Below are 24,683 nucleotides of genomic sequence, written 5' to 3'. Positions count from 1 at the left end.
GAGTAAAATTTCAGGAACTGTTATGTTGCATATTAGAGAAATGACGCTCCGCCTCTAACAAATATGGATGTTTACACTGCTGTTTGGCATCAGATGTGTTTTTATTTTCTGTCCATCATTTCTACTGCATTTTCTGAGTATGATACATCAGGCTGGCTTTTGACACTGGTTATGTATTTTGCACATTCAAGGAAGTGACTTACAGTACAAAGTGACTGACTCCCTACAGTAAGTGAATCATATCTAGTTGAATACTAATTAGCAGAATCCAATTCGACAGCTTTAAAGAAGGTCTGACAAACATTATTTCCATAAGTGACATCTCAAGGAAACGTAAGGCCATGTGAAGTGTACAGACAGCAGATAGCTGTTGGGAAATATCTTGCAATCACAAGATAGACTGGGTGGAAAGAAATATCTGAAGCTGTGTTTGTAATGCAACTGGAATGTTGCTGATGCGATGTGAAAATTGACTTTTCAAGGAACGTCTCAGAAAAAATATCCTACATGTTCCTTTTGAGTTTTTGATTTCATTAAAGCTACTTTTGTCTCCAAGGTCATGTTGTGACGTCTAAAGCAACAGATTGATTGTTTTGTATACCATGCTCTGCTGGTATACAAAATTTTTGGTCTTCAGGTCTTGTCATGTTATGTAACAGCACAGTTATAGTAGACCAAAAGTTTCAAAAATCGATCCTGACTGAACAAAAATAGTGTAAAGTCTGTGTACTATTTGTACTTGCAGGTTGTAATTTTCAAGTCCCAAATTCAATGCAAAGCACATTCGATTCTGACCTTCTCTACAGGTCCTTCTCAAAATATTAGCATATTGTGATAAAGTTCATTATTTTCCATAATGTAATGATGAAAATTTAACATTCATATATTTTAGATTCATTGCACACTAACTGAAATATTTCAGGTCTTTTATTGTCTTAATATGGATGATTGTGGCATACAGCTCATGAAAACCCAAAATTCCTATCTCACAAAATTTGCATATTTCATCCGACCAATAAAAGAAAAGTGTTTTTAATACAAAAAAACGTCAACCTTCAAATAATCATGTACAGTTGTGCACTCAATACTTGGTCAGGAATCCTTTGGCAGAAATGACTGCTTCAATGCGGCGTGGCATGGAGGCAATCAGCCTGTGGCACTGCTGAGGTCTTATGGAGGCCCAGGATGCTTCGATAGCGGCCTTTAGCTCATCCAGAGTGTTGGGTCTTGAGTCTCTCAACGTTCTCTTCACAATATCCCACAGATTCTCTATGGGGTTCAGGTCAGGAGAGTTGGCAGGCCAATTGAGCACAGTGATACCATGGTCAGTAAACCATTTACCAGTGGTTTTGGCACTGTGAGCAGGTGCCAGGTCGTGCTGAAAAATGAAATCTTCATCTCCATAAAGCTTTTCAGCAGATGGAAGCATGAAGTGCTCCAAAATCTCCTGATAGCTAGCTGCATTGACCCTGCCCTTGATAAAACACAGTGGACAAACACCAGCAGCTGACACGGCACCCCACACCATCACTGACTGTGGGTACTTGACACTGGACTTCTGGCATTTTGGCATTTCCATCTCCCCAGTCTTCCTCCAGTCTCTGGCACCTTGATTTCTGAATGACATGCAGAATTTGCTTTCATCCGAAAAAAGTACTTTGGACCACTGAGCAACAGTCCAGTGCTGCTTCTCTGTAGCCCAGGTCAGGCGCTTCTGCCGCTATTTCTGGTTCAAAAGTGGCTTGACCTGGGGAATGCGGCACCTGTAGCCCATTTCCTGCACACACCTGTGCACGGTGGCTCTGGATGTTTCTACTCCAGACTCAGTCCACTGCTTCCACAGGTCCCCCAAGGTCTGGAATTGGCCCTTCTCCACAATCTTCCTCAGGGTCCGGTCACCTCTTCTCGTTGTGCAGCGTTTTCTGCCACACTTTTTCCTTCCCACAGACTTCCCACTGAGGTGCCTTGATACAGCACTCTGGGAACAGCCTATTCGTTCAGAAATTTATTTCTGTGTCTTACCCTCTTGCTTGAGGGTGTCAATAGTGGCCTTCTGGACAGCAGTCAGGTCGGCAGTCTTACCCATGATTGGGGTTTTGAGTGATGAACCAGGCTGGGAGTTTTAAAGGCCTCAGGAATCTTTTGCAGGTGTTTAGAGTTAACTCGTTGATTCAGATGATTAGGTTCATAGCTCGTTTAGAGACCCTTTTAATGATATGCTAATTTTGTGAGATAGGAATTTTGGGTTTTCATGAGCTGTATGCCAAAATCATCCGTATTAAGACAATAAAAGACCTGAAATATTTCAGTTAGTGTGCAATGAATCTAAAATATATGAATGTTAAATTTTCATCATTACATTATGGAAAATAATTAACTTTATCACAATATGCTAATATTTTGAGAAGGACCTGTACTCTTCAGACTCCAGGGTCAGGAACCTTGATTTCCAAACTGAAATGAAATGACTGCCGGCCACTATCAGATGTTTTTACACTCAACATTCTATTAAAATGCTAGAATACTGCACTCTATATACAGTCAGCTTCTTTAGCAGTTACTTTATGTGGCTTATAGGGTATAAATGACTATCAGGTACAGTGTTTACAAATAATGTAGGCCATAATATTGTCGGGCTCTGGGAGTTCCTGTTTGTATTTTTGTGCCTGCTATTTACTTTGATTCACCTCTAGGTGTCGCTTGTGTGCTGTTGGGTTAAGGACAGGTGTTCTCCATCTCCTTGATCAAGCTGGGAGAATGGTGCCAGCACTTCGATGCCTGAGTGTTTTGCCTCTGTGGTACATTCAACTGGCCAAGTTTATGATACCCATGTTTATTCTAAGCTTTGACTTATCAGTCTTGTCCTCACTTATTTTCCAGGTTCAGTTTTGGACCCAGTTCAAGCTCCTTGAAGAACCTACTTGACCTCACCTCAGTTGCCAAGATTTCCAGTCAGGCTTTGCTGGCAGCCGTTGGACTCCATAACCTCAGCTTCTCCGAGCGAAACCTGTCCACCCTCCACGAGCGGCACCACTGGACCAAATCAGTAAGGAAACAACGAATCAAAGTTCTGATCTGTGGAAAGGATCGGTTATCAAAGCGACCAGGCTTACCAAACTTACCAGACCCGGAATAACTCCCCTCTGGCGAACCAGCATCTGCAACAAACTGTAAGATACCTCACACCGCAAAATTCCCATTGTCATCATCCTCTACTTACCTGTTACCCTTCCATGCAGCCGAGAGGTTCCAGTCCCAGATCCCACCTCCATCGGACCTGTGAACAAATAAACACATTAAACTTCATTTTGGTCAGATTGGCAAGCAAAATGACAAATATAACATTTCTGTATTAAAAAATATTTTTTATCGATCCTCTGTAATGTTCTAATTTTCATAGACACAACATTTTGGGAATTATCGAAAGCCATAATCACCAAAATAATAAAAATAATAGAAATATATCATCGGCTGCATGGTGGCACAGTTGGTAGCACTGTTGCCTTGCAGCAGGAAGGTCCTAGGTTTGACTCCAGGCCAAGGGTTTTCTGCACAGAGTTTGTATGTTCTTCTTGTGCATGTGTGGGGTTCTCTCTGGGTTCTCTGGCTTCCTCCCACAGTCCAAAAACATAACTGTTAGGTTAATTGGTAATTTCTCAGTTGCCTTAAGATGTGAATGGGTGTGTGCATGGTTGTTTGTTCTGTGTGTCTCTGTGTTGCCCTGCGATGGACTGGTGACCTGTCGAGGGTGTACCCCGCCCCTTGCCCATAGACTGCTGGAGATAGGCACTAGCTCTCCTTGGACCCAGTATGGAAGAAGCGGGTATAAAAAAATGGCTGGATAGATAGAAATATATCACTCTATGGGTAATGAATTTGTATCAGAAAGTAAAAAAAACTTTCTATTCTAATTTGAATAAACAGAGACAGAGAAAGAAAATATCTCTCATGTCCTGCAAATGCACCAAAGACTGCCTAACATCATAAAGGGAGTAATTCACAACTAAGATTTTTAATGTGAACATTTCAAAGCTAATGACCAAAGCTATTGCAGCTTCAGGAATCATCCATAAAACGGCAAATTAGTCATTTCAATCACAGTGTGTGGTCCAGATTTTTTTGGTTTCCCCAAATATTTGAAATAAGTATAAATATGACTAAACTGCATATCTCAACAAAGTTCCATTTGAAAGGTCCTCCCATGAAAATTTTATCATAATTATTTTAGATCTATCTATACACAGTATTTGGAGACTTTAGGGAAGTCCCAGTTTAAAGACAAGCTCTTGACAGTTTTCACAGGTCCTCCCGAATGCAGACAGGTCACAAACACTAGGGGTTGTTACCACACACAGGGAAAAAGCAAGGAGATTTGGGGCAGAACAAAACAAGAGCCTCTGTAGGAGACTCTTATTTAAGACTGCATCAGTATCCTGCTCTGGTTCAAGAGCAAGAGAGCAAAGAGAGGCCTCTGGAGTGAGGAAAAGGTGACACCAGGGCAGAAAACGAGGGTAAGGGTCTGAGGAAAATGGAAGGAGAAAGGTGAAGAGGCAGGGTGTGTAGTTTTTTTAATGAGTGGAGCGTGCCCCAACATTAACCATCACCATTAATGAACTACTGAAGGGGCTTCACATTGGCAACACTAAACACAGGAAGCAAGCAGTGAAAGAAGAGTGTGAGATGGGAGAGAAGGAGGAGGAGGAAAGTTGAGAGCAGAGCAACTGAAGGGGTGACTCTATCTGCCCTCGTCACTTTTCCTACCCTCATTGCCGGTTCAATCAGTAACACACATTAAAGTAAATTGAGTGGATAGATGATGAAGCTGCTTTCAGCCAGTCTGGGCCAGGCAGACAATTACCACCGCTAAGCTGTGTTTAGCAGTGTGACGTGCACAGCAACATGAATTAAGATGGGTAACAAGTGAGTAGACAGGGATGGGGGGGGGATTTCGGCTTTACTACTGATTACAAGCAATTTTAAAAGCAGACCTTGATTAGCCCAATGTAGTGCAAAGTTTTTGCTTTATAAAATGCTAAATGGATTTGATGCAAATGCAAAAAAATGTCACTGATGGAGAAATTGGATTAAAATATATGCAAGGAGGGAATCATGACAGTGTTTTATTGTAATACAGCAAACAAAAACAGAAATGTATACAATATTATGAGACTGCAGCAAGGAAGTCTTAGGCAGCCTAAAACTAATCCCGTCAACAATTTGAGACACGTCTGATGAGCGCCCTCATGTGGGCTTTTTGGTTTAATGCAACTAAACATCTTGGTCCACTACAATGGAAATGGTCTGTACACTCACCGGCCACTTTATTAGGTACACCTTGTCTTTTCTGTATTCTCTCTCAGCTTTCTACTGGTATACATATATACCCACTGGAGGTGGGGGCCACACTGGTTCTTCCTCTTCTGCTTTGATCAACAGAGCCAGTATTTAGCAGGAGCTTCAGAAACTTCGAAGAGGAGAACATTCATCTCTTCCAATCAAGACATCAGGTAGAGCATTTTTAGTTCAAGGTAGTTCTGACAACACCAGTGTACTAGCCGATCCACCTGCTGTCTGTATGCAGACTCATCACCGTCCTGGATCAGAACAATGACAGTGGTGTCGTCTGCAAACTTAAGGAGTTTCACGAACGAGTCCGATGAGGTGCAGTCATTTGTGTACAGGGAGAAGAGGAGTGGGGATAGAACACACCCCTGGGGGGCACCAGTACGTATTGATCTGGATCGGGAGAAGATGCTCCCCAGTCTCACCTGCTGCTGTCGGTCCGTCAGGAAGCTGTTGATCCACTGACAGGTGGAGGCTGGGACGTTGAGCTGGGTGAGCTTCTGGTGGAGGATGTCTGGTATGATGGTGTTGAAGGCCGAGCTGAAGTCTACAAACAGGATCCTGGCGTACGTCCCTGGACGGTCGAGGTGTTGCAGGATGAAGTGTAGGCCTAAATTAACAACATCATCTCCAGACCTGTTTGCTCGGTAAGCAAACTGCAGGGGGTCCAGCAGGGTGTCTGTGATGTCTTTCAGGTGCTTCAACACCAGCCGCTCAAAGGATTTTATGACCACAGACTTCAGGGCTACAGGTCTGTAGTCATTTAATCGCAGGATGGTGGGTTTCTTGGGTACCGGGATGATGGTGGATCGTTTGAGGCATTCCCTGACCAGGTTAATCCCTAAAAAATTTAATCCTTCGCTTGCCATGAACATGTTTTGTTTTCCTTTCTGAAGAGCATAAAAATTTGTCTCTTGAGCTATGTCATTAATGAGATCTTTGGGAAACATACTTTCCATTTTCTGTCAGAAACAAACTTCTTGGATGAATGAAAAATAAATTTAAATCTAACTCTGCCAGGGGTATGAATAATTTTGAGTTTAACTGTAAGGACAAACTTTACACAAAATGAGAATATACACTCACCGGCCACTTTATTAGGTACACTGGTCCAACTGCTCGTTAACGCAAATTTCTAATCAGTCAATCACATGGCAGCAACTCAATGCATTTAGGCATGTAGACATGGTCAAGACGATCTGCTGCAGTTCAAACCAAGCATCAGAATGGGGAAGAAAGGTGATTTGAGTGACTTTGAACGTGGCATGGTTGTTGGTGCCAGACAGGCTGGTCTGAGTATTTCAGAAACTGCTGATCTACTGGGATTTTCACACACTACCATCTCTAGGGTTTACACAGAATGGTCCAAAAAAGAGAAAATATCCAATGAGCGGCAGTTCTGTGGGCGCAAATGTCTTGTTGATGCCAAAGGTCAGAGGAGAATGGCCAGACTGGTTCGAGCTGATAGAAAGGCAACAGTAACTCAAATAACCACTCGTTACAACCAAGGAATGCAGAAGACCATCTTTGAACGCACAACAAGTTGAACCTTGAGGCGGATGGGGTACAGCAGCAGAAGACTACAACGGGTGCCACTCTTGTCATCTAAGAAGAAGAAACTGAGGCTACAATTCACACAGGCTCACCAAAATTGGACAATGAAAGATAGGAGAAACGTTGCCTGGTCTGATGAGTCTCGATTTCTGTGCGACATTAAGATGGTAGGACACACATAAAGGACATCCTTCAATCAAACGAGGTGTGAAAATTTTCACAGGTGGGCGGGACTTCCGGTGGCTGGGACATCATAGGGCGGGACTTCCGGTGGCTGGGGCTTCCTGTGACGTAACCGGATATCATCATTAATCGGATGTTGTCATTAGCCGGATATCATCATTAATCGGATGTTGTCATTAGCCGGATATCATCATTAATCGGATGTTGTCATTAACCGGAAGTTGTCATTACAAGGAAGCGAATCTTTCTAATTGTATGTTTTTTAGATGTTTTTTACATCTAAAAACAAAACATGTAGTTTCTCCACTTTAAAAGGTCACTCAATTTAATGCAGGCTCATCACACGAAATTCTGATAAGAAGAGAGAACCTGACAGATTGTAAATTCATTTTGTTTTAACACAGGGGGTTATTTAGATGCTATTTAGAAAAGAAGGATGAATTGGCTTCTGTTGTAGAGATGATCTAAAACAGAGAAACCAATGAACTGAAAAATAAAAATGTTATGAGTGCTCAGCATCCTGTTTCCAAATTAGAAATGGATTCTACAGCTAAAAGACTTTGTTTGGAATCATGAGAGACTCCATTTGGTAAAATGGATGATAATTTTACTTACCTTAAGCTTTTCTTTTTTTTCATCTTAGAGATCTTGATGATTTAGAGAAAACAGTTTTCTCCTCATTCCACGTGGGAGCCAGAGGTTGTAACCAGTATGTCTATGTAAAACGTAACAAGAAACTGAAAAAATAAAAAATAAAGGTTATGAAATCCTCAGACATGTCACTGTTTATTGAATTAAAACAGACAACTTGTGTATTGTCTCAGACAGTCTTCACACCAACTGTAGTCAAAAGTAATCAAGAGGAAAATGGCACTTTCATGGCTATAAGTCTGGAGCATTGTCTGACAATACACATCCACTGTTTAATGAATTAACGCGTTTGCGCTGTTGCTGAGGTGTCTCGGGGGGGGGGTGGCCAAGGGGCGTAACTAAGCGCGCTAATAGGATTTTGTCATTAGGGGGCGAATCTAGAATCGACAAATTAAAAAACAGAGGGGCGTTCTTCATTTTTTTTTAAATACTAGTGGAAAACGCAACAATTTACCTGCAGCATTCACTGGAAAAGAACGCTTGTTGAACAATGGTTAGAGTTAAGAGAATTTTTCATCAAACCGGGGAGAAAAGCAAGATGTGCCAAGATGATGAACAACCATCTACATCATCTATTTCCTCGTCTGAGATACCTATCGGAATTCCTATCGTAACATACTCTGCAGATGATGATTCAACTTCACCAACAACAATGGATGAAAAACAGGCCTCAGGTCAGCTAAGACGTACATCTCTTCTGTGTGAAACCCCAGTAACCGTCTACAGGCATACGCGCCGTGAAATGGATGCCCCGAAGAAATCAACATATTACCTATGCAAGGTACAAAGGCCTCCGTTCGACACTCTGCAGGAAGAGTGGTCTTTGGAACCATATGGACTGAGCGGTAGCTGGGGGTATATTTTCATGTACGAAATAGGAGAGCTCTGCCTGTATCAATTGGATCAAGACGAGGTATTTAATGGATCATTGGCTCTGTGTACTCTCACCCACAACGACTGGGCTGTGTTACGGCTGGCAATCCCACACCTTAACGATAACCCTGAATCAGTCTCAGTGTACGAAAGGGAGGATGAAGATGAAAGCTCTCCTCGACCAGCAAAAAGGATGAGAATGTGTCCTTCTGATGTCGAAATAGCTGCGAGAGAACCTCTCTTTAGTGCAGTGTGGGGGTCAAAAACCACAGCAAATGGCCGCTGGTCTTTTCAGGCAAGCAAACGCAAGAATAACCAGACGACCCCCTCAGATCTGTTTGTGTTGGAGGCATTCAATCAGAACTGCGGTGTATTCAAGACTGTGCTGGCTCTACCGTATGATGCTTGGGTTGAGAAGATGAATGAAATTGGACAGCGTCTTTCCAACCTTTTCGAAAACTCACGCTGCTGGATTGATGTTATGTCACTGAAAAGAATCCTGACGTTCCCTGTTGTGGATCTAAAGCCCACCCTCTTTTGAGGACCCACCCTCTTTTGAGGACCCACTCCCCTTCTTGAGGACCCTCCCACCTTCCTGCGCTATATATCAGGGTCTAACTGCGAGCTCACAGACTCTTCTTCTTCATAACGGTGGGCGGCAGACCTTGAGAATGTATGGAGCGTACGGGAAAACACCATACTGGGACCTCTACAGCCAGCAAGAAGAGACCGTCTTCTCTCCTGATCATGATGATAAAAGCTTCAACACCGGGCCATATCATCCACCTTCTCCAGACCTCTACTCACCAGTCGCCTCATCGTCGCAGCTCTTTGAGTCCCTATTCAGTTCAGGGACACCGACAGGATACAACCTCAGATCGTATCATCCGCCTTCACCCGGCCTCTATTCACCACTATGCGTGGCTGAGTCTGTACACACAGATATCCAACCTGAAGACAAGAGGGTGATCGTGGAGGACAAGGCAACCATCAGCTACTCACCCTCCCCACCAACTCCAGACCCGATACCTGCCCCTCAGCCTTCACCAGAGGAGGAGGAGAGTAATCAGGGTGATGAAATTGACGGCTGGATCTCAGGCGCTCTCATCAATACGGTGAAAACAGCAATACTTCATTTATTCAACATAACCTGTTTGAACTATGTCAAAGAAACCTGTTATGGGTGCATTACGAACCACCTGAGCCAACAACAGCATCAGTGCCTGGAGATATTGGAGGAGGAGTATTACCAAGTCAACTTTCAACGCATCGTGCGACGACTCGTAAACCCCAAGCTCCTTCCTGCTATTCGGAAACTTCTGACACTTCGACGCATACAAGCAGATGACTTCAAAGTGAAAACGATTGCTGAGACGGTTTTATATGAACTGAAATCGGTACAAGGCTTCCATAGTGCAATCACTGATATGTACGATAAGATGAGCGGGAATGATTGTCTCAAGCAGCTTAACTCTGTCTCAGAGTGCTACGATCCGATCTCAGATGATTGATGACTTGTTTTGTCTTTTCTGTATTCTCTCTCAGCTTTCTACTGGTATACATATATAACAGTTTTTTTTTTTTTTTTTTAAAGATTGCAATGTTTGAATTGATCTTTATTATCTGAATGTGTTTTTTTTCTGTTTCTCTATTAAATACGGGTATAAAATAAAAAAAGAAGTATAAATATACTCTCAGGTGTTTGTTTTATTCATTATTTAACAAGTAGTCGTCAGAGTGAGCATAAAACTGGGATGTCTGAAAGAAGGATCATGAAAAATGTATATTACAACCCATCAAATCCTGGAAGTTTAGGGGGTTTAGAAAGGTTGAGGAGGGTTATACAAGATGAAACGGGGAAGAAGGTAGCGGTTGAAAAAGTTAAAGATTTTTTTATCGGGAGAAGATACCTATACTCTACATAAACCTGCAAGAATAAAGTTCCCGAGAAACAGAGTTTTTGTCACCAGACCATTGAGACAGTTCCAAGCCGATCTCTGTGACATGCAAGCTCTGGCCAAGGAAAATGACGGTTACAATTATTTATTAAGTCATTGACATCTTTTCAAAGAGGGCGTATGTACGTGTTTTGAAGAGGAAAACTGCTGCAGAGGTGCTAAAGGCTTTTGAATCAGTTTTTAAAGAAAGTCAGATCCCAAAAAAACTTCAGACTGATTTAGGGAAAGAATTTTTTTAACAAGAAATTTAAGCTTCTAATGGAGAAACACGGTATTGAACATTTTGCCACAGCAAGTGAAGCAAAAGCCTCTGTGGTTGAGAGGTTTAAACGTACGTTAAAAACAAGGATGTGGAGATATTTTACTGCTAACAACACCCAGCGGTACATTGATGTCCTGCAAAATTTAACTAGAAGCTACAACCACAGCTACCACACCAGCATTAAGATGAGCCCAATGGAAGTGACCTCAGAAAATGCCTTTCAAGTGTTTCAGAATCTGTACGATGTTACCTCCAACAGATATTGCAGGGACTCAGTGACAATGTTTAAACAGGGGGATCTTGTCAGAATATCCAAGGTACGTGGAGTGTTTGACAAAAAATACAAACAGAGTTTTACGGATGAAGTGTTTACAGTGTATGAGCGGATACCCCGATCTCCTCCTGTATACAAACTCAAAGATTTAGATGGAGAACCAATTGAGGGATCTTTTTACGCTGAGGAACTTCAAAAAGTAAAAATATTTAAGGACAAGATGTATCAAGTGGAGAAAATATTAAATCAACGCACCGTCAAGGGTGTCAAACAGGTTTTTGTACGCTGGAAAAATTGGCCTGAGAAATTCAACAGTTGGATCAAGTTTGATGAACTACGAAACGTATAAAATAGGTGTGTACTAAAACCTAATGATTCATACAGCATCATGGAACGCAAGGCAGAGGATGACGGTTTTTACATTACCCTTCCCTCTAATGCTAGCATGGAAGTGTTTAAAAATAATACCAGTTCAAGTTTCCGTGTAAATTTAGCTCAACATATTGATTTAGAAGGCCAATGGATGGTTGCATTAGTAGAGATTTCATACCCTCATACATGGCATAATCCGGTAAATTATGCCATGTATGAGGGTATGAAATCAAATGGATTCCAAACAAAGTCTTTTAGCTGTAGAATCCATTTCTAATTTGGAAACAGGATGCTGAGCACTCATAAAAATTTTTTTTTTCAGTTCATTGGTTTCTCTGTTTTAGATCATCTCTACAACAGAAGCCAATTCATCCTTCTTTTCTAAATAGCATCTAAATAACCCCCTGTGTTAAAACAAAATGAATTTACAATCTGTCAGGTTCTCTCTTCTTATCAGAATTTCGTGTGATGAGCCTGCATTAAATTGAGTGACCTTTTAAAGTGGAGAAACTACATGTTTTGTTTTTAGATGTAAAAAACATCTAAAAAACATACAATTAGAAAGATTCGCTTCCTTGTAATGACAACTTCCGGTTAATGACAACATCCGATTAATGATGATATCCGGCTAATGACAACATCCGATTAATGATGATATCCGGTTACGTCACAGGAAGCCCCAGCCACCGGAAGTCCCGCCCTATGATGTCCCAGCCACCGGAAGTCCCGCCCACCTGTGAAAATTTTCACACCTCGTTTGATTGAAGGATGTCCTTTATGTGTGTCCTACCATCTTAATGTCGCACAGAAATCGAGACTCATCAGACCAGGCAACGTTTCTCCTATCTTTCATTGTCCAATTTTGGTGAGCCTGTGTGAATTGTAGCCTCAGTTTCTTCTTCTTAGATGACAAGAGTGGCACCCGTTGTAGTCTTCTGCTGCTGTACCCCATCCGCCTCAAGGTTCAACTTGTTGTGCGTTCAAAGATGGTCTTCTGCATTCCTTGGTTGTAACGAGTGGTTATTTGAGTTACTGTTGCCTTTCTATCAGCTCGAACCAGTCTGGCCATTCTCCTCTGACCTTTGGCATCAACAAGACATTTGCGCCCACAGAACTGCCGCTCATTGGATATTTTCTCTTTTTTGGACCATTCTGTGTAAACCCTAGAGATGGTAGTGTGTGAAAATCCCAGTAGATCAGCAGTTTCTGAAATACTCAGACCAGCCTGTCTGGCACCAACAACCATGCCACGTTCAAAGTCACTCAAATCACCTTTCTTCCCCATTCTGATGCTTGGTTTGAACTGCAGCAGATCGTCTTGACCATGTCTACATGCCTAAATGCATTGAGTTGCTGCCATGTGATTGACTGATTAGAAATTTGCGTTAACGAGCAGTTGGACCAGTGTACCTAATAAAGTGGCCGGTGAGTGTATATTCTCATTTTGTGTAAAGTTTGTCCTTACAGTTAAACTCAAAATTATTCATACCCCTGGCAGAGTTAGATTTAAATTTATTTTTCATTCATCCAAGAAGTTTGTTTCTGACAGAAAATGGAAAGTATGTTTCCCAAAGATCTCATTAATGACATAGCTCAAGAGACAAATTTTTATGCTCTTCAGAAAGGAAAACAAAACATGTTCATGGCAAGCGAAGGATTAAATTTTTTAGGGATTAACCTGGTCAGGGAATGCCTCAAACGATCCACCATCATCCCGGTACCCAAGAAACCCACCATCCTGCGATTAAATGACTACAGACCTGTAGCCCTGAAGTCTGTGGTCATAAAATCCTTTGAGCGGCTGGTGTTGAAGCACCTGAAAGACATCACAGACACCCTGCTGGACCCCCTGCAGTTTGCTTACCGAGCAAACAGGTCTGGAGATGATGTTGTTAATTTAGGCCTACACTTCATCCTGCAACACCTCGACCGTCCAGGGACGTACGCCAGGATCCTGTTTGTAGACTTCAGCTCGGCCTTCAACACCATCATACCAGACATCCTCCACCAGAAGCTCACCCAGCTCAACGTCCCAGCCTCCACCTGTCAGTGGATCAACAGCTTCCTGACGGACCGACAGCAGCAGGTGAGACTGGGGAGCATCTTCTCCCGATCCAGATCAATACGTACTGGTGCCCCCCAGGGGTGTGTTCTATCCCCACTCCTCTTCTCCCTGTACACAAATGACTGCACCTCATCGGACTCGTCCGTGAAACTCCTTAAGTTTGCAGACGACACCACTGTCATTGTTCTGATCCAGGACGGTGATGAGTCTGCATACAGACAGCAGGTGGATCGGCTAGTACACTGGTGTTGTCAGAACTACCTTGAACTAAAAATGCTCTACCTGATGTCTTGATTGGAAGAGATGAATGTTCTCCTCTTCGAAGTTTCTGAAGCTCCTGCTAAATACTGGCTCTGTTGATCAAAGCAGAAGAGGAAGAACCAGTGTGGCCCCCACCTCCAGTGAAGCAGAGACGAGTCACAAAGGTTGAATGTAAAGTCAGGTTTGGCCCTGGTAATTACTGGTCCCAACTCACTAATGTAAACACTGCCACAATGCTGCATGTACTAGAAGCTCCAAATATGTACACATACAGTACATACAGGAGGGTCACTGCGCCCAGGATGCTTTGCCAACTTTCTTACAGCTTACATTGGGTGAACTTACCTGCACAGCATACTCATTGAATCCTTAAATTCTTGAATAATAGACAAGGTTTTTGTCTTTTGGCCAGTTTTCTTTTTAAAGAAGTATTCAGAGATGTAGACTAATAGATCTGCTCTTGTAGATGAAAGCAAGTTATGGCTATTATAGCATATGTCTAAGTTTACATTTATGAGCAATGTGTGTTTTCTTATTCAGGCCGGGCCATAACAATAAGCCAAAGCAATCATTTTAAAGCACATGAAAATATGTAAATGTAGTTTTATAACATTTAAAAAAGTAAAATTTCATGGCTTATATTTATACTGTTATGTTGAGCGCTCAGCCGCACGTGGTCCATGGAGTGGACACATTATCACATTTTTTGAGGAGAAAAAAAAATGCCCATATGAAAGAAACACTATAAGATTTTTGACTCAGGCTTTCACAATTCATTCACTAGTGGGTTAAATGCTAACCCTTATTTTGCTAAACCTGATCCTAATGTTTTTTAATACATATTTTTATTTGTAATTCAATTCAATTCAATTCAAAAATACTTTATTAGTGCTTTATTAATACTTTATTTATATTTATTAATATTGTACTCAATGTTTTTGCCCACATGTTTCTTGAATTGTACCTAAGTTTCACTGCCTTTTCTATGTCCTGGATATTTTGTCTCTCAGTACCACATAATGATTTTAAGATTTAATGTTGTGCTTGACAGCCCTCTTCCACTAGATGGCAACAGGGAATTTCACCTTTTTCTTCATTGCTTCAGGATCTTGTACAGTAGTAGCCTATGATATTGAATCCAGCAGCTGTCCGCCAAAGAAATGCTCTCACTCAATGTTCTATATGACATGCAATGTATTGGATGTCTTTATGCTACTTGATAAACCCTTGCAATTTGAAGATATTGTAATTTCTCCAAATGGAGACACAATAAGGTATCAAATAAATGTTCTATATTTAGAAGGTGCACCAAAGTTTGGACCATGCTATATTAATTTGTACAGCTTAGTAGTGATTATTCAAACCATATGATGAATTGAACAGATCTGCAGAGATCCTTAGAAGAAGCAGGCCACCCACAGTCTTTGCTCATTGCTCTTTCTTTTTGTCTGTCCTCACCACGTCAGGCAGCATTCCTTTCTTGCCCTGGGGATCTCTGCTGAAGAATGCCAAAATCATTCACAAAAGCACAGACACTACACCATATGCAACCTTCATTTGCCCGCGAGGACATCAAAAGGCATTTTTAAAAGCTGAATATTAAAAACGGCGACAGACATATAGTCAGATTCACATACGTTTGTCATTACTGTATGCTCCAGAGTTAGGAGGTGAATGAGTGCAGAAGCAGAGAAGTAGAGGGCAGATGTTCAATGCAATGATAATGCAGGGTGGTTTCCAGTCACCTGTTGTGAGCGTCTGAGAGGTAGAATGCATTAAACATGCATGCCTGTCCCTTTAGGTGACAGGTGCAATATGCACGCTATATTTAATGTTTGCATATGCTCTCCATGTGTGATTTCAGATTAACAAACGGGGAAAGAAGCACATATTCTTGAAACTATCCAACATAATTTTGTTTATTTAGTTTGTTTTGCTCAAGGGCAGACCACCTTCATCTCACATTATTATTCTTATACTAGCCATAGAGTCAGCATTTATTGACAGAAACAAAACATTAACAGTACTTCAAGACATAACAGACTGACAAAATGAGATATGTAGTTACACTGCCATGTACAGGGCCTTGCAAAAGTATTAACACACCTTGAGCCTTTTTACATTTTTTCATATTATAGCCACAAACCTCAATGTATTTTATTTGGATCATTTTGTAGAACCACTTTTTGGTCATCCTGTTGTGAAAACTCAAGTTCAGTCTGACTGGATGGGCAGCATCAGTCAATTTTCAAGTTCAGACTTTGACTAGGCCATTTAAACACATAAATATACTTTGATAAACCGTTTTGTTGTAGTTCTGGGTGTACAGGGGTTGGACAATGAAACTGAAACACCTGTCATTTTAGTGTGGGAGGTTTCATGGCTAAATTGGACCAGCCTGGTAGCCAGTCTTCATTGATTGCACATTGCACCAGTAAGAGCAGAGTGTGAAGGTTCAATTAGCAGGGTAAGAGCACAGTTTTACTCAAAATATTGAAATGCACACAACATTATGGGTGACATACCAGAGTTCAAAAGAGGACAAATTGTTGGTGCACGTCTTGCTGGCGCATCTGTGACCAAGACAGCAAGTCTTTGTGATGTATTAAGAGCCACAGTATCCAGGGTAATGTCAGCATACCACCAAGAAGGACGAACCACATCTAACAGGATTAACTGTGGACGCAAGAGGAAGCTGTCTGAAAGGGATGTTCGGGTGCTAACCCGGATTGTATCCAAAAAACATAAAACCACGGCTGCCCAAATCATGGCAGAATTAAATGTGCACCTCAACTCTCTTGTTTCCACCAGAACTGTCCGTCGGGAGCTCCACAGGGTCAATATACACGGCCGGACTGCTATAGCCAAACCTTTGGTCACTCATGCCAATGCCAAACGTCAGTTTCAATGGTGCAAGGAGCACAAATCTTGGGCTGTGGAAAATGTGAAACATGTATTGTTCTCTGATGAGTCCACCTTTACTGTTTTCCCCACATCTGAGAGAGCTACTGTGTGGAGAAGCCCCAAAGAAGCGTACCACCCAGACTGTTGCATGCCCAGAGTGAAGCATGGGGGTGGATCAGTGATGGTTTGGTCTGTCATATCATGGCATTCCCTTGGCCCAATACTTGTGCTAGATGAGTGCGTCACTGCCAAGGACTACCGAACCATTCTTGAGGACCGTGTGCATCCAATGGTTCAAATATTGTATCCTGAAGGCAGTGCTGTGTATCAGGATGACAATGCACCAATACACACAGCAAGACTGGTGAAAGATTGGTTTGATGAACATGAAAGTGAAGTTGAACATCTCCCATGGCCTGCACAGTCACCAGATCTAAATATTATTGAGCCACTTTGGGGTGTTTTGGAGGAGCGAGTCAGGAAACGTTTTCCTCCACCAGTATCACGTAGTGACCTGGCAACTATCCTGCAAGAAGAATGGCTTAAAATCCCTCTGACCACTGTGCAGGACTTGTATATGTCATTCCCAAGACGAAAAGGAGGCCCTACACCATACTAATAACTTATTGTGGTCTAAAACCAGGTGTTTCAGTTTCATTGTCCAACCCCTGTAGGTTTTAGGCCGTAGTCCTGATGTAAAGTGAACCTCAGTCCCAATCTAAGGTCCTTTTCAGCCCCTTCCAAGTTTTTTTTTTTTTTCAGAATGAACATCTCTTTAGCCTCACCCATTTTCCTTCAACTCTGACCAGCATCTCTTGTCTGTAGTGAGCAAACGAATCCCCAGTTTATGATGCTGCCATCACTGTGTTACATGGTGAGGATAGTGAAGTGTAGAGCATGTTTTCTGTCACAAATAGCATTTTACATTTAAGGCAAAACATTTAATTTTGGTTTCTTATTGGGGAAGATCACAATCTTCACAATCACAATCTTCCTCAAGTTTGCTGTGACCTGCACGGACCTGCAAACTGGAGTTCTTGTGAGGTGTGACACTGGCTTTCTGCTTACTTCTATTAAGTCCAGATTTTTTAAAGCGCACAACTAATTGCTGTCTTGTCAATAAACTGTCCCATGTGGATGTGGATCTCTGCAGCAGCTCCCGATTATTATTGACTGGCCTGTCAGTATTTTTGGTGAACGGCCATGCCTTGGTGGGTTTGCAAATGTGAAATACTTTTTCCATTTATGGATGATGGATTGAAAAATGCTCCATGAGCTGTTCAGTGCTTGGGCCATTGCTCTATAATCTTTGTCCGTGACCTGTCTGATATGTGTCTTGGTCTTCATTGTGCTGTTTGTTCAGTAATGCTCTATAATAAAGATTTAAAGCCTAAAAAAAAATAGTTGTTTTTATACTGAGATGAAATTACACACAGAAGGACTTTAAGTAGGTTACTTTTTAAGGCACTGGATTTCATTAAGGGGTATCAGAGTAAAGGGAGGTGAGTGCAAATGCCTGTCCCATTTTCAGATTTTAATTAAAACTCATTTAAAGGCATGTCTATGCTTTCTTCCATTTCACAACTATGTAGATGTAACTGCACAAAATGTGAACAAGTTAAAGTGCTGAAAAATACTTTTGCAAAACACTGTAAATATTGAGTCACATAGCATGAAAAGGAATAATAGAATATAGAACAGATATTCATAAGAAATACATTAAGAATAATGGTAAAACCATGCGGTCCCTTAAATCACAACAGGTTGAACGTCATGCTTAATACAGACAACACTTCAAAAAGAGACACTAAATACTTTCCTCAGCCTATTTAGCCCCAAATTAGTCTAATGTGTTGTCAAAGTGCTTTGTGAGGTCACAAGTGCCCTCCGCCTGGAGCTGAAGCGGCATGGATCATTTCCCGACTCTGGAAATTGAGTCAGAGTCAAACTGTGTCTTGCCCTGGCTTATTACTGGCTGAGAGGATCGCCCATCCCAGCAGCATAATTCCATCTGGGCTAAATATTTATACAGAGGGGGAACGACATCACTTATCCAAAACACATTCATTCGCTTCAGGGGAAACTACTTGCTGGGTGAAGTTTGAGGGATCTGCTGTGTTCATCAGAGGAACATCACTTCTTTTCGCAGATATTTGTTCGGAGAAACTTTTTTTTTAAAACAACTGGTTGTTGACTACCTAGATAGACAATGAGGTTTTTAATATTTGCTTTGGGTGCGATTCTATCTCTCTTTCAGACTGGAAGAAATCCAGTCAGTGGTGAGTGAACTTTTGCGTTTTTCAGACTTGTGAAAGAATATTTTTTATTTTTTTTGGTTCATCTGTTCTCAGATTAAAAGACATGCTTCTGTGAAAAACATAGGAAAACAACCTTGTACTTGGACCTGTTAAATCACCTCAGTGAAATTGTTATTATTTTATTAGAAAAGAAAAAAAAAAATAACACATCAACAAAACTGGGACACATTGTAACTACACTTTCGCTTGACTAAAATGTATTTAATAATATGTAATATACATTTTATGTGCCCAATCTATGGGCACATAAATTTATGTGTGTAAATGTTTTTTTATATGTCTTTGTATGGACTGTTTCCAGCGGGGATGTGCTGGCTGCAGCAGGGTCCAGACCATCGGTGCGACATGGTCCTGATGAGAGGGGTGAGCAGAGAGGAGTGCTGCGCTGGGGGGCGTCTGGACACGGCGTGGTCCAACACCAGCATGCCCCTGAATGAAGTCAGTCTGCTGGGCTTCCTGGGCATTGTCTCCTGCAAACCCTGCAAAGGTAACTAAATGAACCATTACACACTAAATCTGTCACCGAAAATAAAAGTGCAGTTGTTTTTACATAAAGGCTTAAGGGATGTAATAAGCCTCTTTAAAGCTGCATTTATAATTATTATAGTCTGCAGCCAGCATGCTGATGACAAATATTTTTAAAGAAATAATAAACAATACTTTTGTAAGAAAAACAGAAAGCATGGCAGATGATTAATTAGATAAAATTTTAATGAATAAAATAGCCCATCAGTGCTTGAAAAGTTATTTTTGTATTCTAAAATTTTGGAAAGCCTTGAAGGCTCCGTCTTCACAAAGGTCAAACTTCACTCTGATCAATGTCAGACAACCTGATTTAGATTAGGCATGCTTGTAAGATGCATCAGTGACTATGTATTAACCAGCAAATGTATAAAAGCACGTTTGACCTCAGTATAGTTTTAATTAAATTATTAGCAGATAAGAAAACATGTTCTTTCAATTCTCTGTGCAAGCTGCAGTAAACATAGATACGTTTGAAACAACATAAGCATTCCCACAGGCTGGAATTCCTGTTTCTTTGCCCACATGTCTGAGAATCTTACCGTAGGAGGAAAACATTGGTATCATAAATGCTGAATGAACAAAAACATATCAGTTCAGAAAAATTCAGCAACATCATCACCAGACAAGGTTCTGGACATAAGCGCATGCAGATAAAACATGTGCCATAACATCCCAGTCAAATAAAAGTTAGAGCTGAGGGATTCTGAGAACCAGAACCAAGCTTTGGATTAAAACTTGTTATCGAAGTGGTGCTAGATACACAATATAAGTTTCTGATTATTTGCAGAACTCCTCAGAAGCTCACGAAGAATAATCTCCACAAAGTCTGAAAAGTCCTGTGTGCTCTGACTAATGCTGACTCTGCACTGTATAGGGTTGCACCTCCTCCTGTGCATTGACATTATATGGAGTGTTATGAAAGCTCAGGGGCTTCCTCATTTGTCAGCCCGTAAACTTTCCTGACAGCTATTTGAACTCAGTCTACCTCAGAGCCCCCCCTCCCTCCCCCCCCCATTTCCCTACAGGAGCTCAGAGCCAGTCTGTGTGTAGCCCTACACATAGTTCTGTTACGAAAACACGCCAGCCTCGCATTCCAGACGAGACACCTTTTTGTGCAACAATCAATAAAGAGATGTGGTTATTGTAAATATTATGCAGGGTGAAAATTGTCCCGCTGTCAGAGAAAGCCCCACATTTGGACTTTGTTTTGGATTCAAATGCCTGTGCACCGCCTCATGTCTGCAGACTTGTTAATATAACATTACACTGATACACATTGTGCTTTTTTTTCCAGACTCATGTGAGGGAGTCAAATGCAGTCCTGGGAAGGTTTGCAAGATGAAAATGGGAAGGCCCCAGTGTGTGTGCTCTCCAGACTGCTCTCACATTCCCAAGAAGCACGCCGTGTGCGGCAGCGATGGCAAGTCTTACAGGGATGTGTGTGCCCTGCTGATGGCCCGTTGCATGGGACACCCAGACCTGGAAGTCATGTACCAGGGAGAGTGCAAAAGTAAGCAATTTTGTAGGCAGGCTGAAAATTACCAGGGTATGATGATATTAACACAAAATTGTCATACTAAATTGTAAACATGATCTGATTCCTTATATTTAAAATAGAAACACATTACGTATTCCAGTAGCTGCTAAAATAATTTAACATATTGGTCTTTGGAGTTAATCTACTCTAAAGTAACATTCATTTCATTGTATTTTGTTTTGTATTAGATTTGAGCAAAAACATAGAATAAACACCAAATTTTTTTTTACGTTTAATTTTTGGTCCTATGATGTTCTGCTCCTATATTAACATATATCGGTTTTAGTTCTATAGATTAATTTAAACACCTTGTTCACATACCACACTTTACCACTTTTAATCCCAGATTCACTTATTTCCATACTTCATGGTCTTCCTTCAGCTAGTGGGTGCTTTATTTAAATCATCAGGCTGAAAAAACAATTTAGTTTTTAGCTTTTCCTGCTTTTCTTCATCTTGTGTCATGGCTGTTGAGGCAGATCTTTACAAAGTGGAGTCTCAACCTGTCTTTTTTTCAGTCCACTTTGCAAGCAGTTACTTGTGAAAATAATTTCTACTTGCTTTCAAGTTTGATTTAAATTATGTTTTTAGTTTGGCTTAAGGAAATATTTGCATTCACGTGGTTACAATTTCAGAATATTTCATTGTTTTACTTCATTTGGGGATTTCTTTAGTGTTTTACGACCAGAAATATTAATGAACCAGCTGACGGGCACTGCATATCAACAGGTGGGGGAGGGCCACGGAGTGCATTACTCAGTATGCTCCTAAAGGCTTGAGAAAACTCTGGTCACCATGTGATTTTTCCTGGCATCTCATTGAAAGTTATTTAAACAAAGAATTGGTGCAATGTAAAAAAGTTAGCAGTTTGAAACTATACTCCTCAAGCAAATTTTTCATTTAATTACATAAAAAAGATGACGACGTTCAGAATTTTAATGGAAAGTTAAATGTGGAAAGACATCCAAACAAAGATGTCTAATGATGTCTATGGGCTAACCAATGCTAATGGAGGCCAGTTTTCTAGATATTTTTAATAAAGGCAAACAAACTTAAACAGCAGTAAAAAAAGATCTCAACACATGTCCAGTATTTGAAGCATAATTGTTCAAAACTTTGGTATCCCTTAGTACAAGTAACTGATCCCTGCCCTAATATCTAGTTAATGCTCGTTGTACCCTGGTTTCTCCAGCAAATCCTGATCTCCCAATCCCCTGCTAATTCCTTTTACAGAGTCATGTTCCAGTGTTGTGTGTCCGGGAACCCACACCTGTGTGACTGACCAGACCAACAGCGCTCACTGCGTCATGTGTCGTACCACACCATGCCCAACACCCATGTCATTCGAACAACAGATCTGTGGCAACGACAACATCACTTACCCGAGCGCCTGCCACCTCCGCAGGGCCACCTGCTTCCTCGGCCGCTCCATAGGAGTCCGCCACTATGGCCATTGCAACAGTAAGACCCACATTCTGTGTCTACGTTGAATGTAAAGTGACGGTTGCAGCAACTTCAACTCTTACCCAGCTTTTTTTTGTGCAGGTCCACCTCGGAGCTCTCACAAATCCAGGGACAGTGAAGAAAATGCCGTGTAGAAGGTTCCTCCGGCAGGATATGAGCTGAATAACCAAGATTTCGCACCACTAGCTTCCCAAGATGACCTCTTCAGTTTGACAATCACTTCCCCTCTCCTCTCTGTGCACAGAAGGATGACATATTCTGTATGAAACCCAACTGTTGGAAGATGCACATTGTGTTATTCCTGTTTTGTGGGCGGCAGATACATGTTTGTCTATGTATGGAGCTCTCTGGGAGATGTGTGCATAATGTAAATTGATTACCAATACTATTTATTGGAGAAGGTATAAAACTATTTATGATTTTATCCCAGTTATAAATTTACTTAACCTAGATATAGATATATAGATAAATATTTTGTTTTTGTTGAATATTCAGTCACAGGTTTTGGTATTAACACACTTTACTTTATAGTCCCCATTCCACACAAATCATTTTCCCTCATGGTGGTCAAACACGGTTAAGAGAAGTGGTACCACTTAATGGTGAGTCAGTGTTTGTTTGTTTACCACAGACAACACATCTGCAGTATTGTATGTAATTCAGCTTCAGTTTGTGTGCAGTGGGAGGGATTCCTTAACAAACCTGTACAGGCAACATCCCGGCACACACACACACACTGTTGTTTTTACTCTGGATCCAGGTCCAAGCTATTGGTCACCCAGTTCTCACTAACATTACCAGCATGTTTTGTTTTTTTTGTTGTTTTTTTTGTGGGAGTCTCAGAGGACTTTCTGGTACAAACCCAAACCCTATACAATGCCTACTCTGTTTATCGCTTGGCTTTGTGTTGTGAGTGCATTTTTGGAGGTCATGCAAGTTTGCTCAGATGTTGTTTTGCCACTTTGATTTGAGTCTCTGCCCAAAAGAAAAATACTATTAATACCATCTGACTTGGAGGAAAATTAAATTTGTCTGGGAATGCCCTACAGATTGTGCCAATTCAGCAGAGCTGATTTTAGTGTCTTCATCTGCTGTTGACACTGGTAAACCTGTCCATACCCACAAAAACAGTCAAATGGTCCAGTTAAATCTTCTAAACTCAAAACAGATGGCTGAATACTTTAAACAGTCCTTGTTTGGTATTATGAAGCATTTTATTGATTCTTCTGTAAATATATGCCTTATCTGTACCTACCTGTGTATCTACTGTGAAATCTGAATGACTGCAACTTCATGTTTTTGTATTTTTGTACTTACATTTAAAAAAGCATAAAGTTTGTGATTTATCACCAAGTCTCCCCTTTCTTTTAGACATTTGAACATCTTGTTTCTGTTTTTATCTTCCTACAATACACTTTGGATACAAGTGTAAAAATATAGTGTCTGGCAAGAATACTTTCCATTGCAGTTCTTCCCAGTTTGTCATGTTGCAAGAACAAACTTCATTGTATTTTATTGGAATTTTATGTGCTAGACCAACACAAAGTAGTGGATCACTGTAAAGTGGATGGAAAAGGATATTTAACTTTCTAGAGGTTTGCAAATATGGCATGCATTTATATTATATTATATAGCCTATTTACTCTGATAACTCTAAATAAAATCCACTGAAATCAATTGCCTTCAGAGGTCCCCTAATTAGTAAAGAATGATGGTTGTGTTAATCAATTAACTCTTCAGATGCTTGTTACATGAACTGTTTTAACAAACAAAATCATGAAGTTGGAGAGATTTAAAGCAGGGTTAGGTTAAAAAACATATTAAGCTATCTCTTGGAGCACTGTTCAGTCCATCATTTTGAGACAGAGGGATTATGGCATAACTTTAAACCTCTAAGACATGGTCATCCATCTAAACTGCCTGGCTGGTCAAGTAGAGCATTAATCAGAGAAGCAGAGATCCAGAGCTCAGGTGGCAGTCTGTTGACCAGAAATCTTTTCTTTTTTTTTTTTTTTTGTATTCAAGCAGAAACAATTAAAATGTTTTCATTTATAAAATAAGAGCACAGATTGTCCTGTCCATAGGCTATCTAGTATAGGGTTAACTTGCAGCCCTTGTCCTGGGTTAGCCTTTTAAAAA

At 41.0% G+C, this 24,683-nt stretch overlaps 1 protein-coding gene and 1 long non-coding RNA gene across 2 annotated transcripts; both read left to right on the top strand.

The window, feature by feature from the left end:
- Positions 1 to 2,672: 2,672 nt before the first annotated feature.
- LOC124873258 lies at positions 2,673 to 3,370 on the top strand. The gene is made up of 3 exons (XR_007039485.1): positions 2,673 to 2,798; positions 2,881 to 3,170; positions 3,240 to 3,370. It is a non-coding gene; the product is annotated as an uncharacterized LOC124873258 (long non-coding RNA).
- Positions 3,371 to 18,716: 15,346 nt separating this feature from the next.
- Positions 18,717 to 23,893, top strand: fstl3 (follistatin-like 3 (secreted glycoprotein)). Its single transcript, XM_047373872.1, has 5 exons — positions 18,717 to 18,979; positions 19,320 to 19,505; positions 20,838 to 21,053; positions 22,314 to 22,541; positions 22,626 to 23,893. Exons 1-5 carry the CDS (start codon positions 18,910 to 18,912, stop codon positions 22,676 to 22,678), a joined length of 753 nt encoding a protein of 250 aa, XP_047229828.1. The 5' UTR covers positions 18,717 to 18,909; the 3' UTR covers positions 22,679 to 23,893.
- The last annotated feature ends 790 nt before the right edge of the window (positions 23,894 to 24,683 follow it).

Source organism: Girardinichthys multiradiatus, chromosome 9 (assembly GCF_021462225.1).
Source record: "Girardinichthys multiradiatus isolate DD_20200921_A chromosome 9, DD_fGirMul_XY1, whole genome shotgun sequence".
Lineage (NCBI taxonomy): Eukaryota > Metazoa > Chordata > Actinopteri > Cyprinodontiformes > Goodeidae > Girardinichthys > Girardinichthys multiradiatus.
This window is presented reverse-complemented; position numbering and strand designations above follow the sequence as displayed.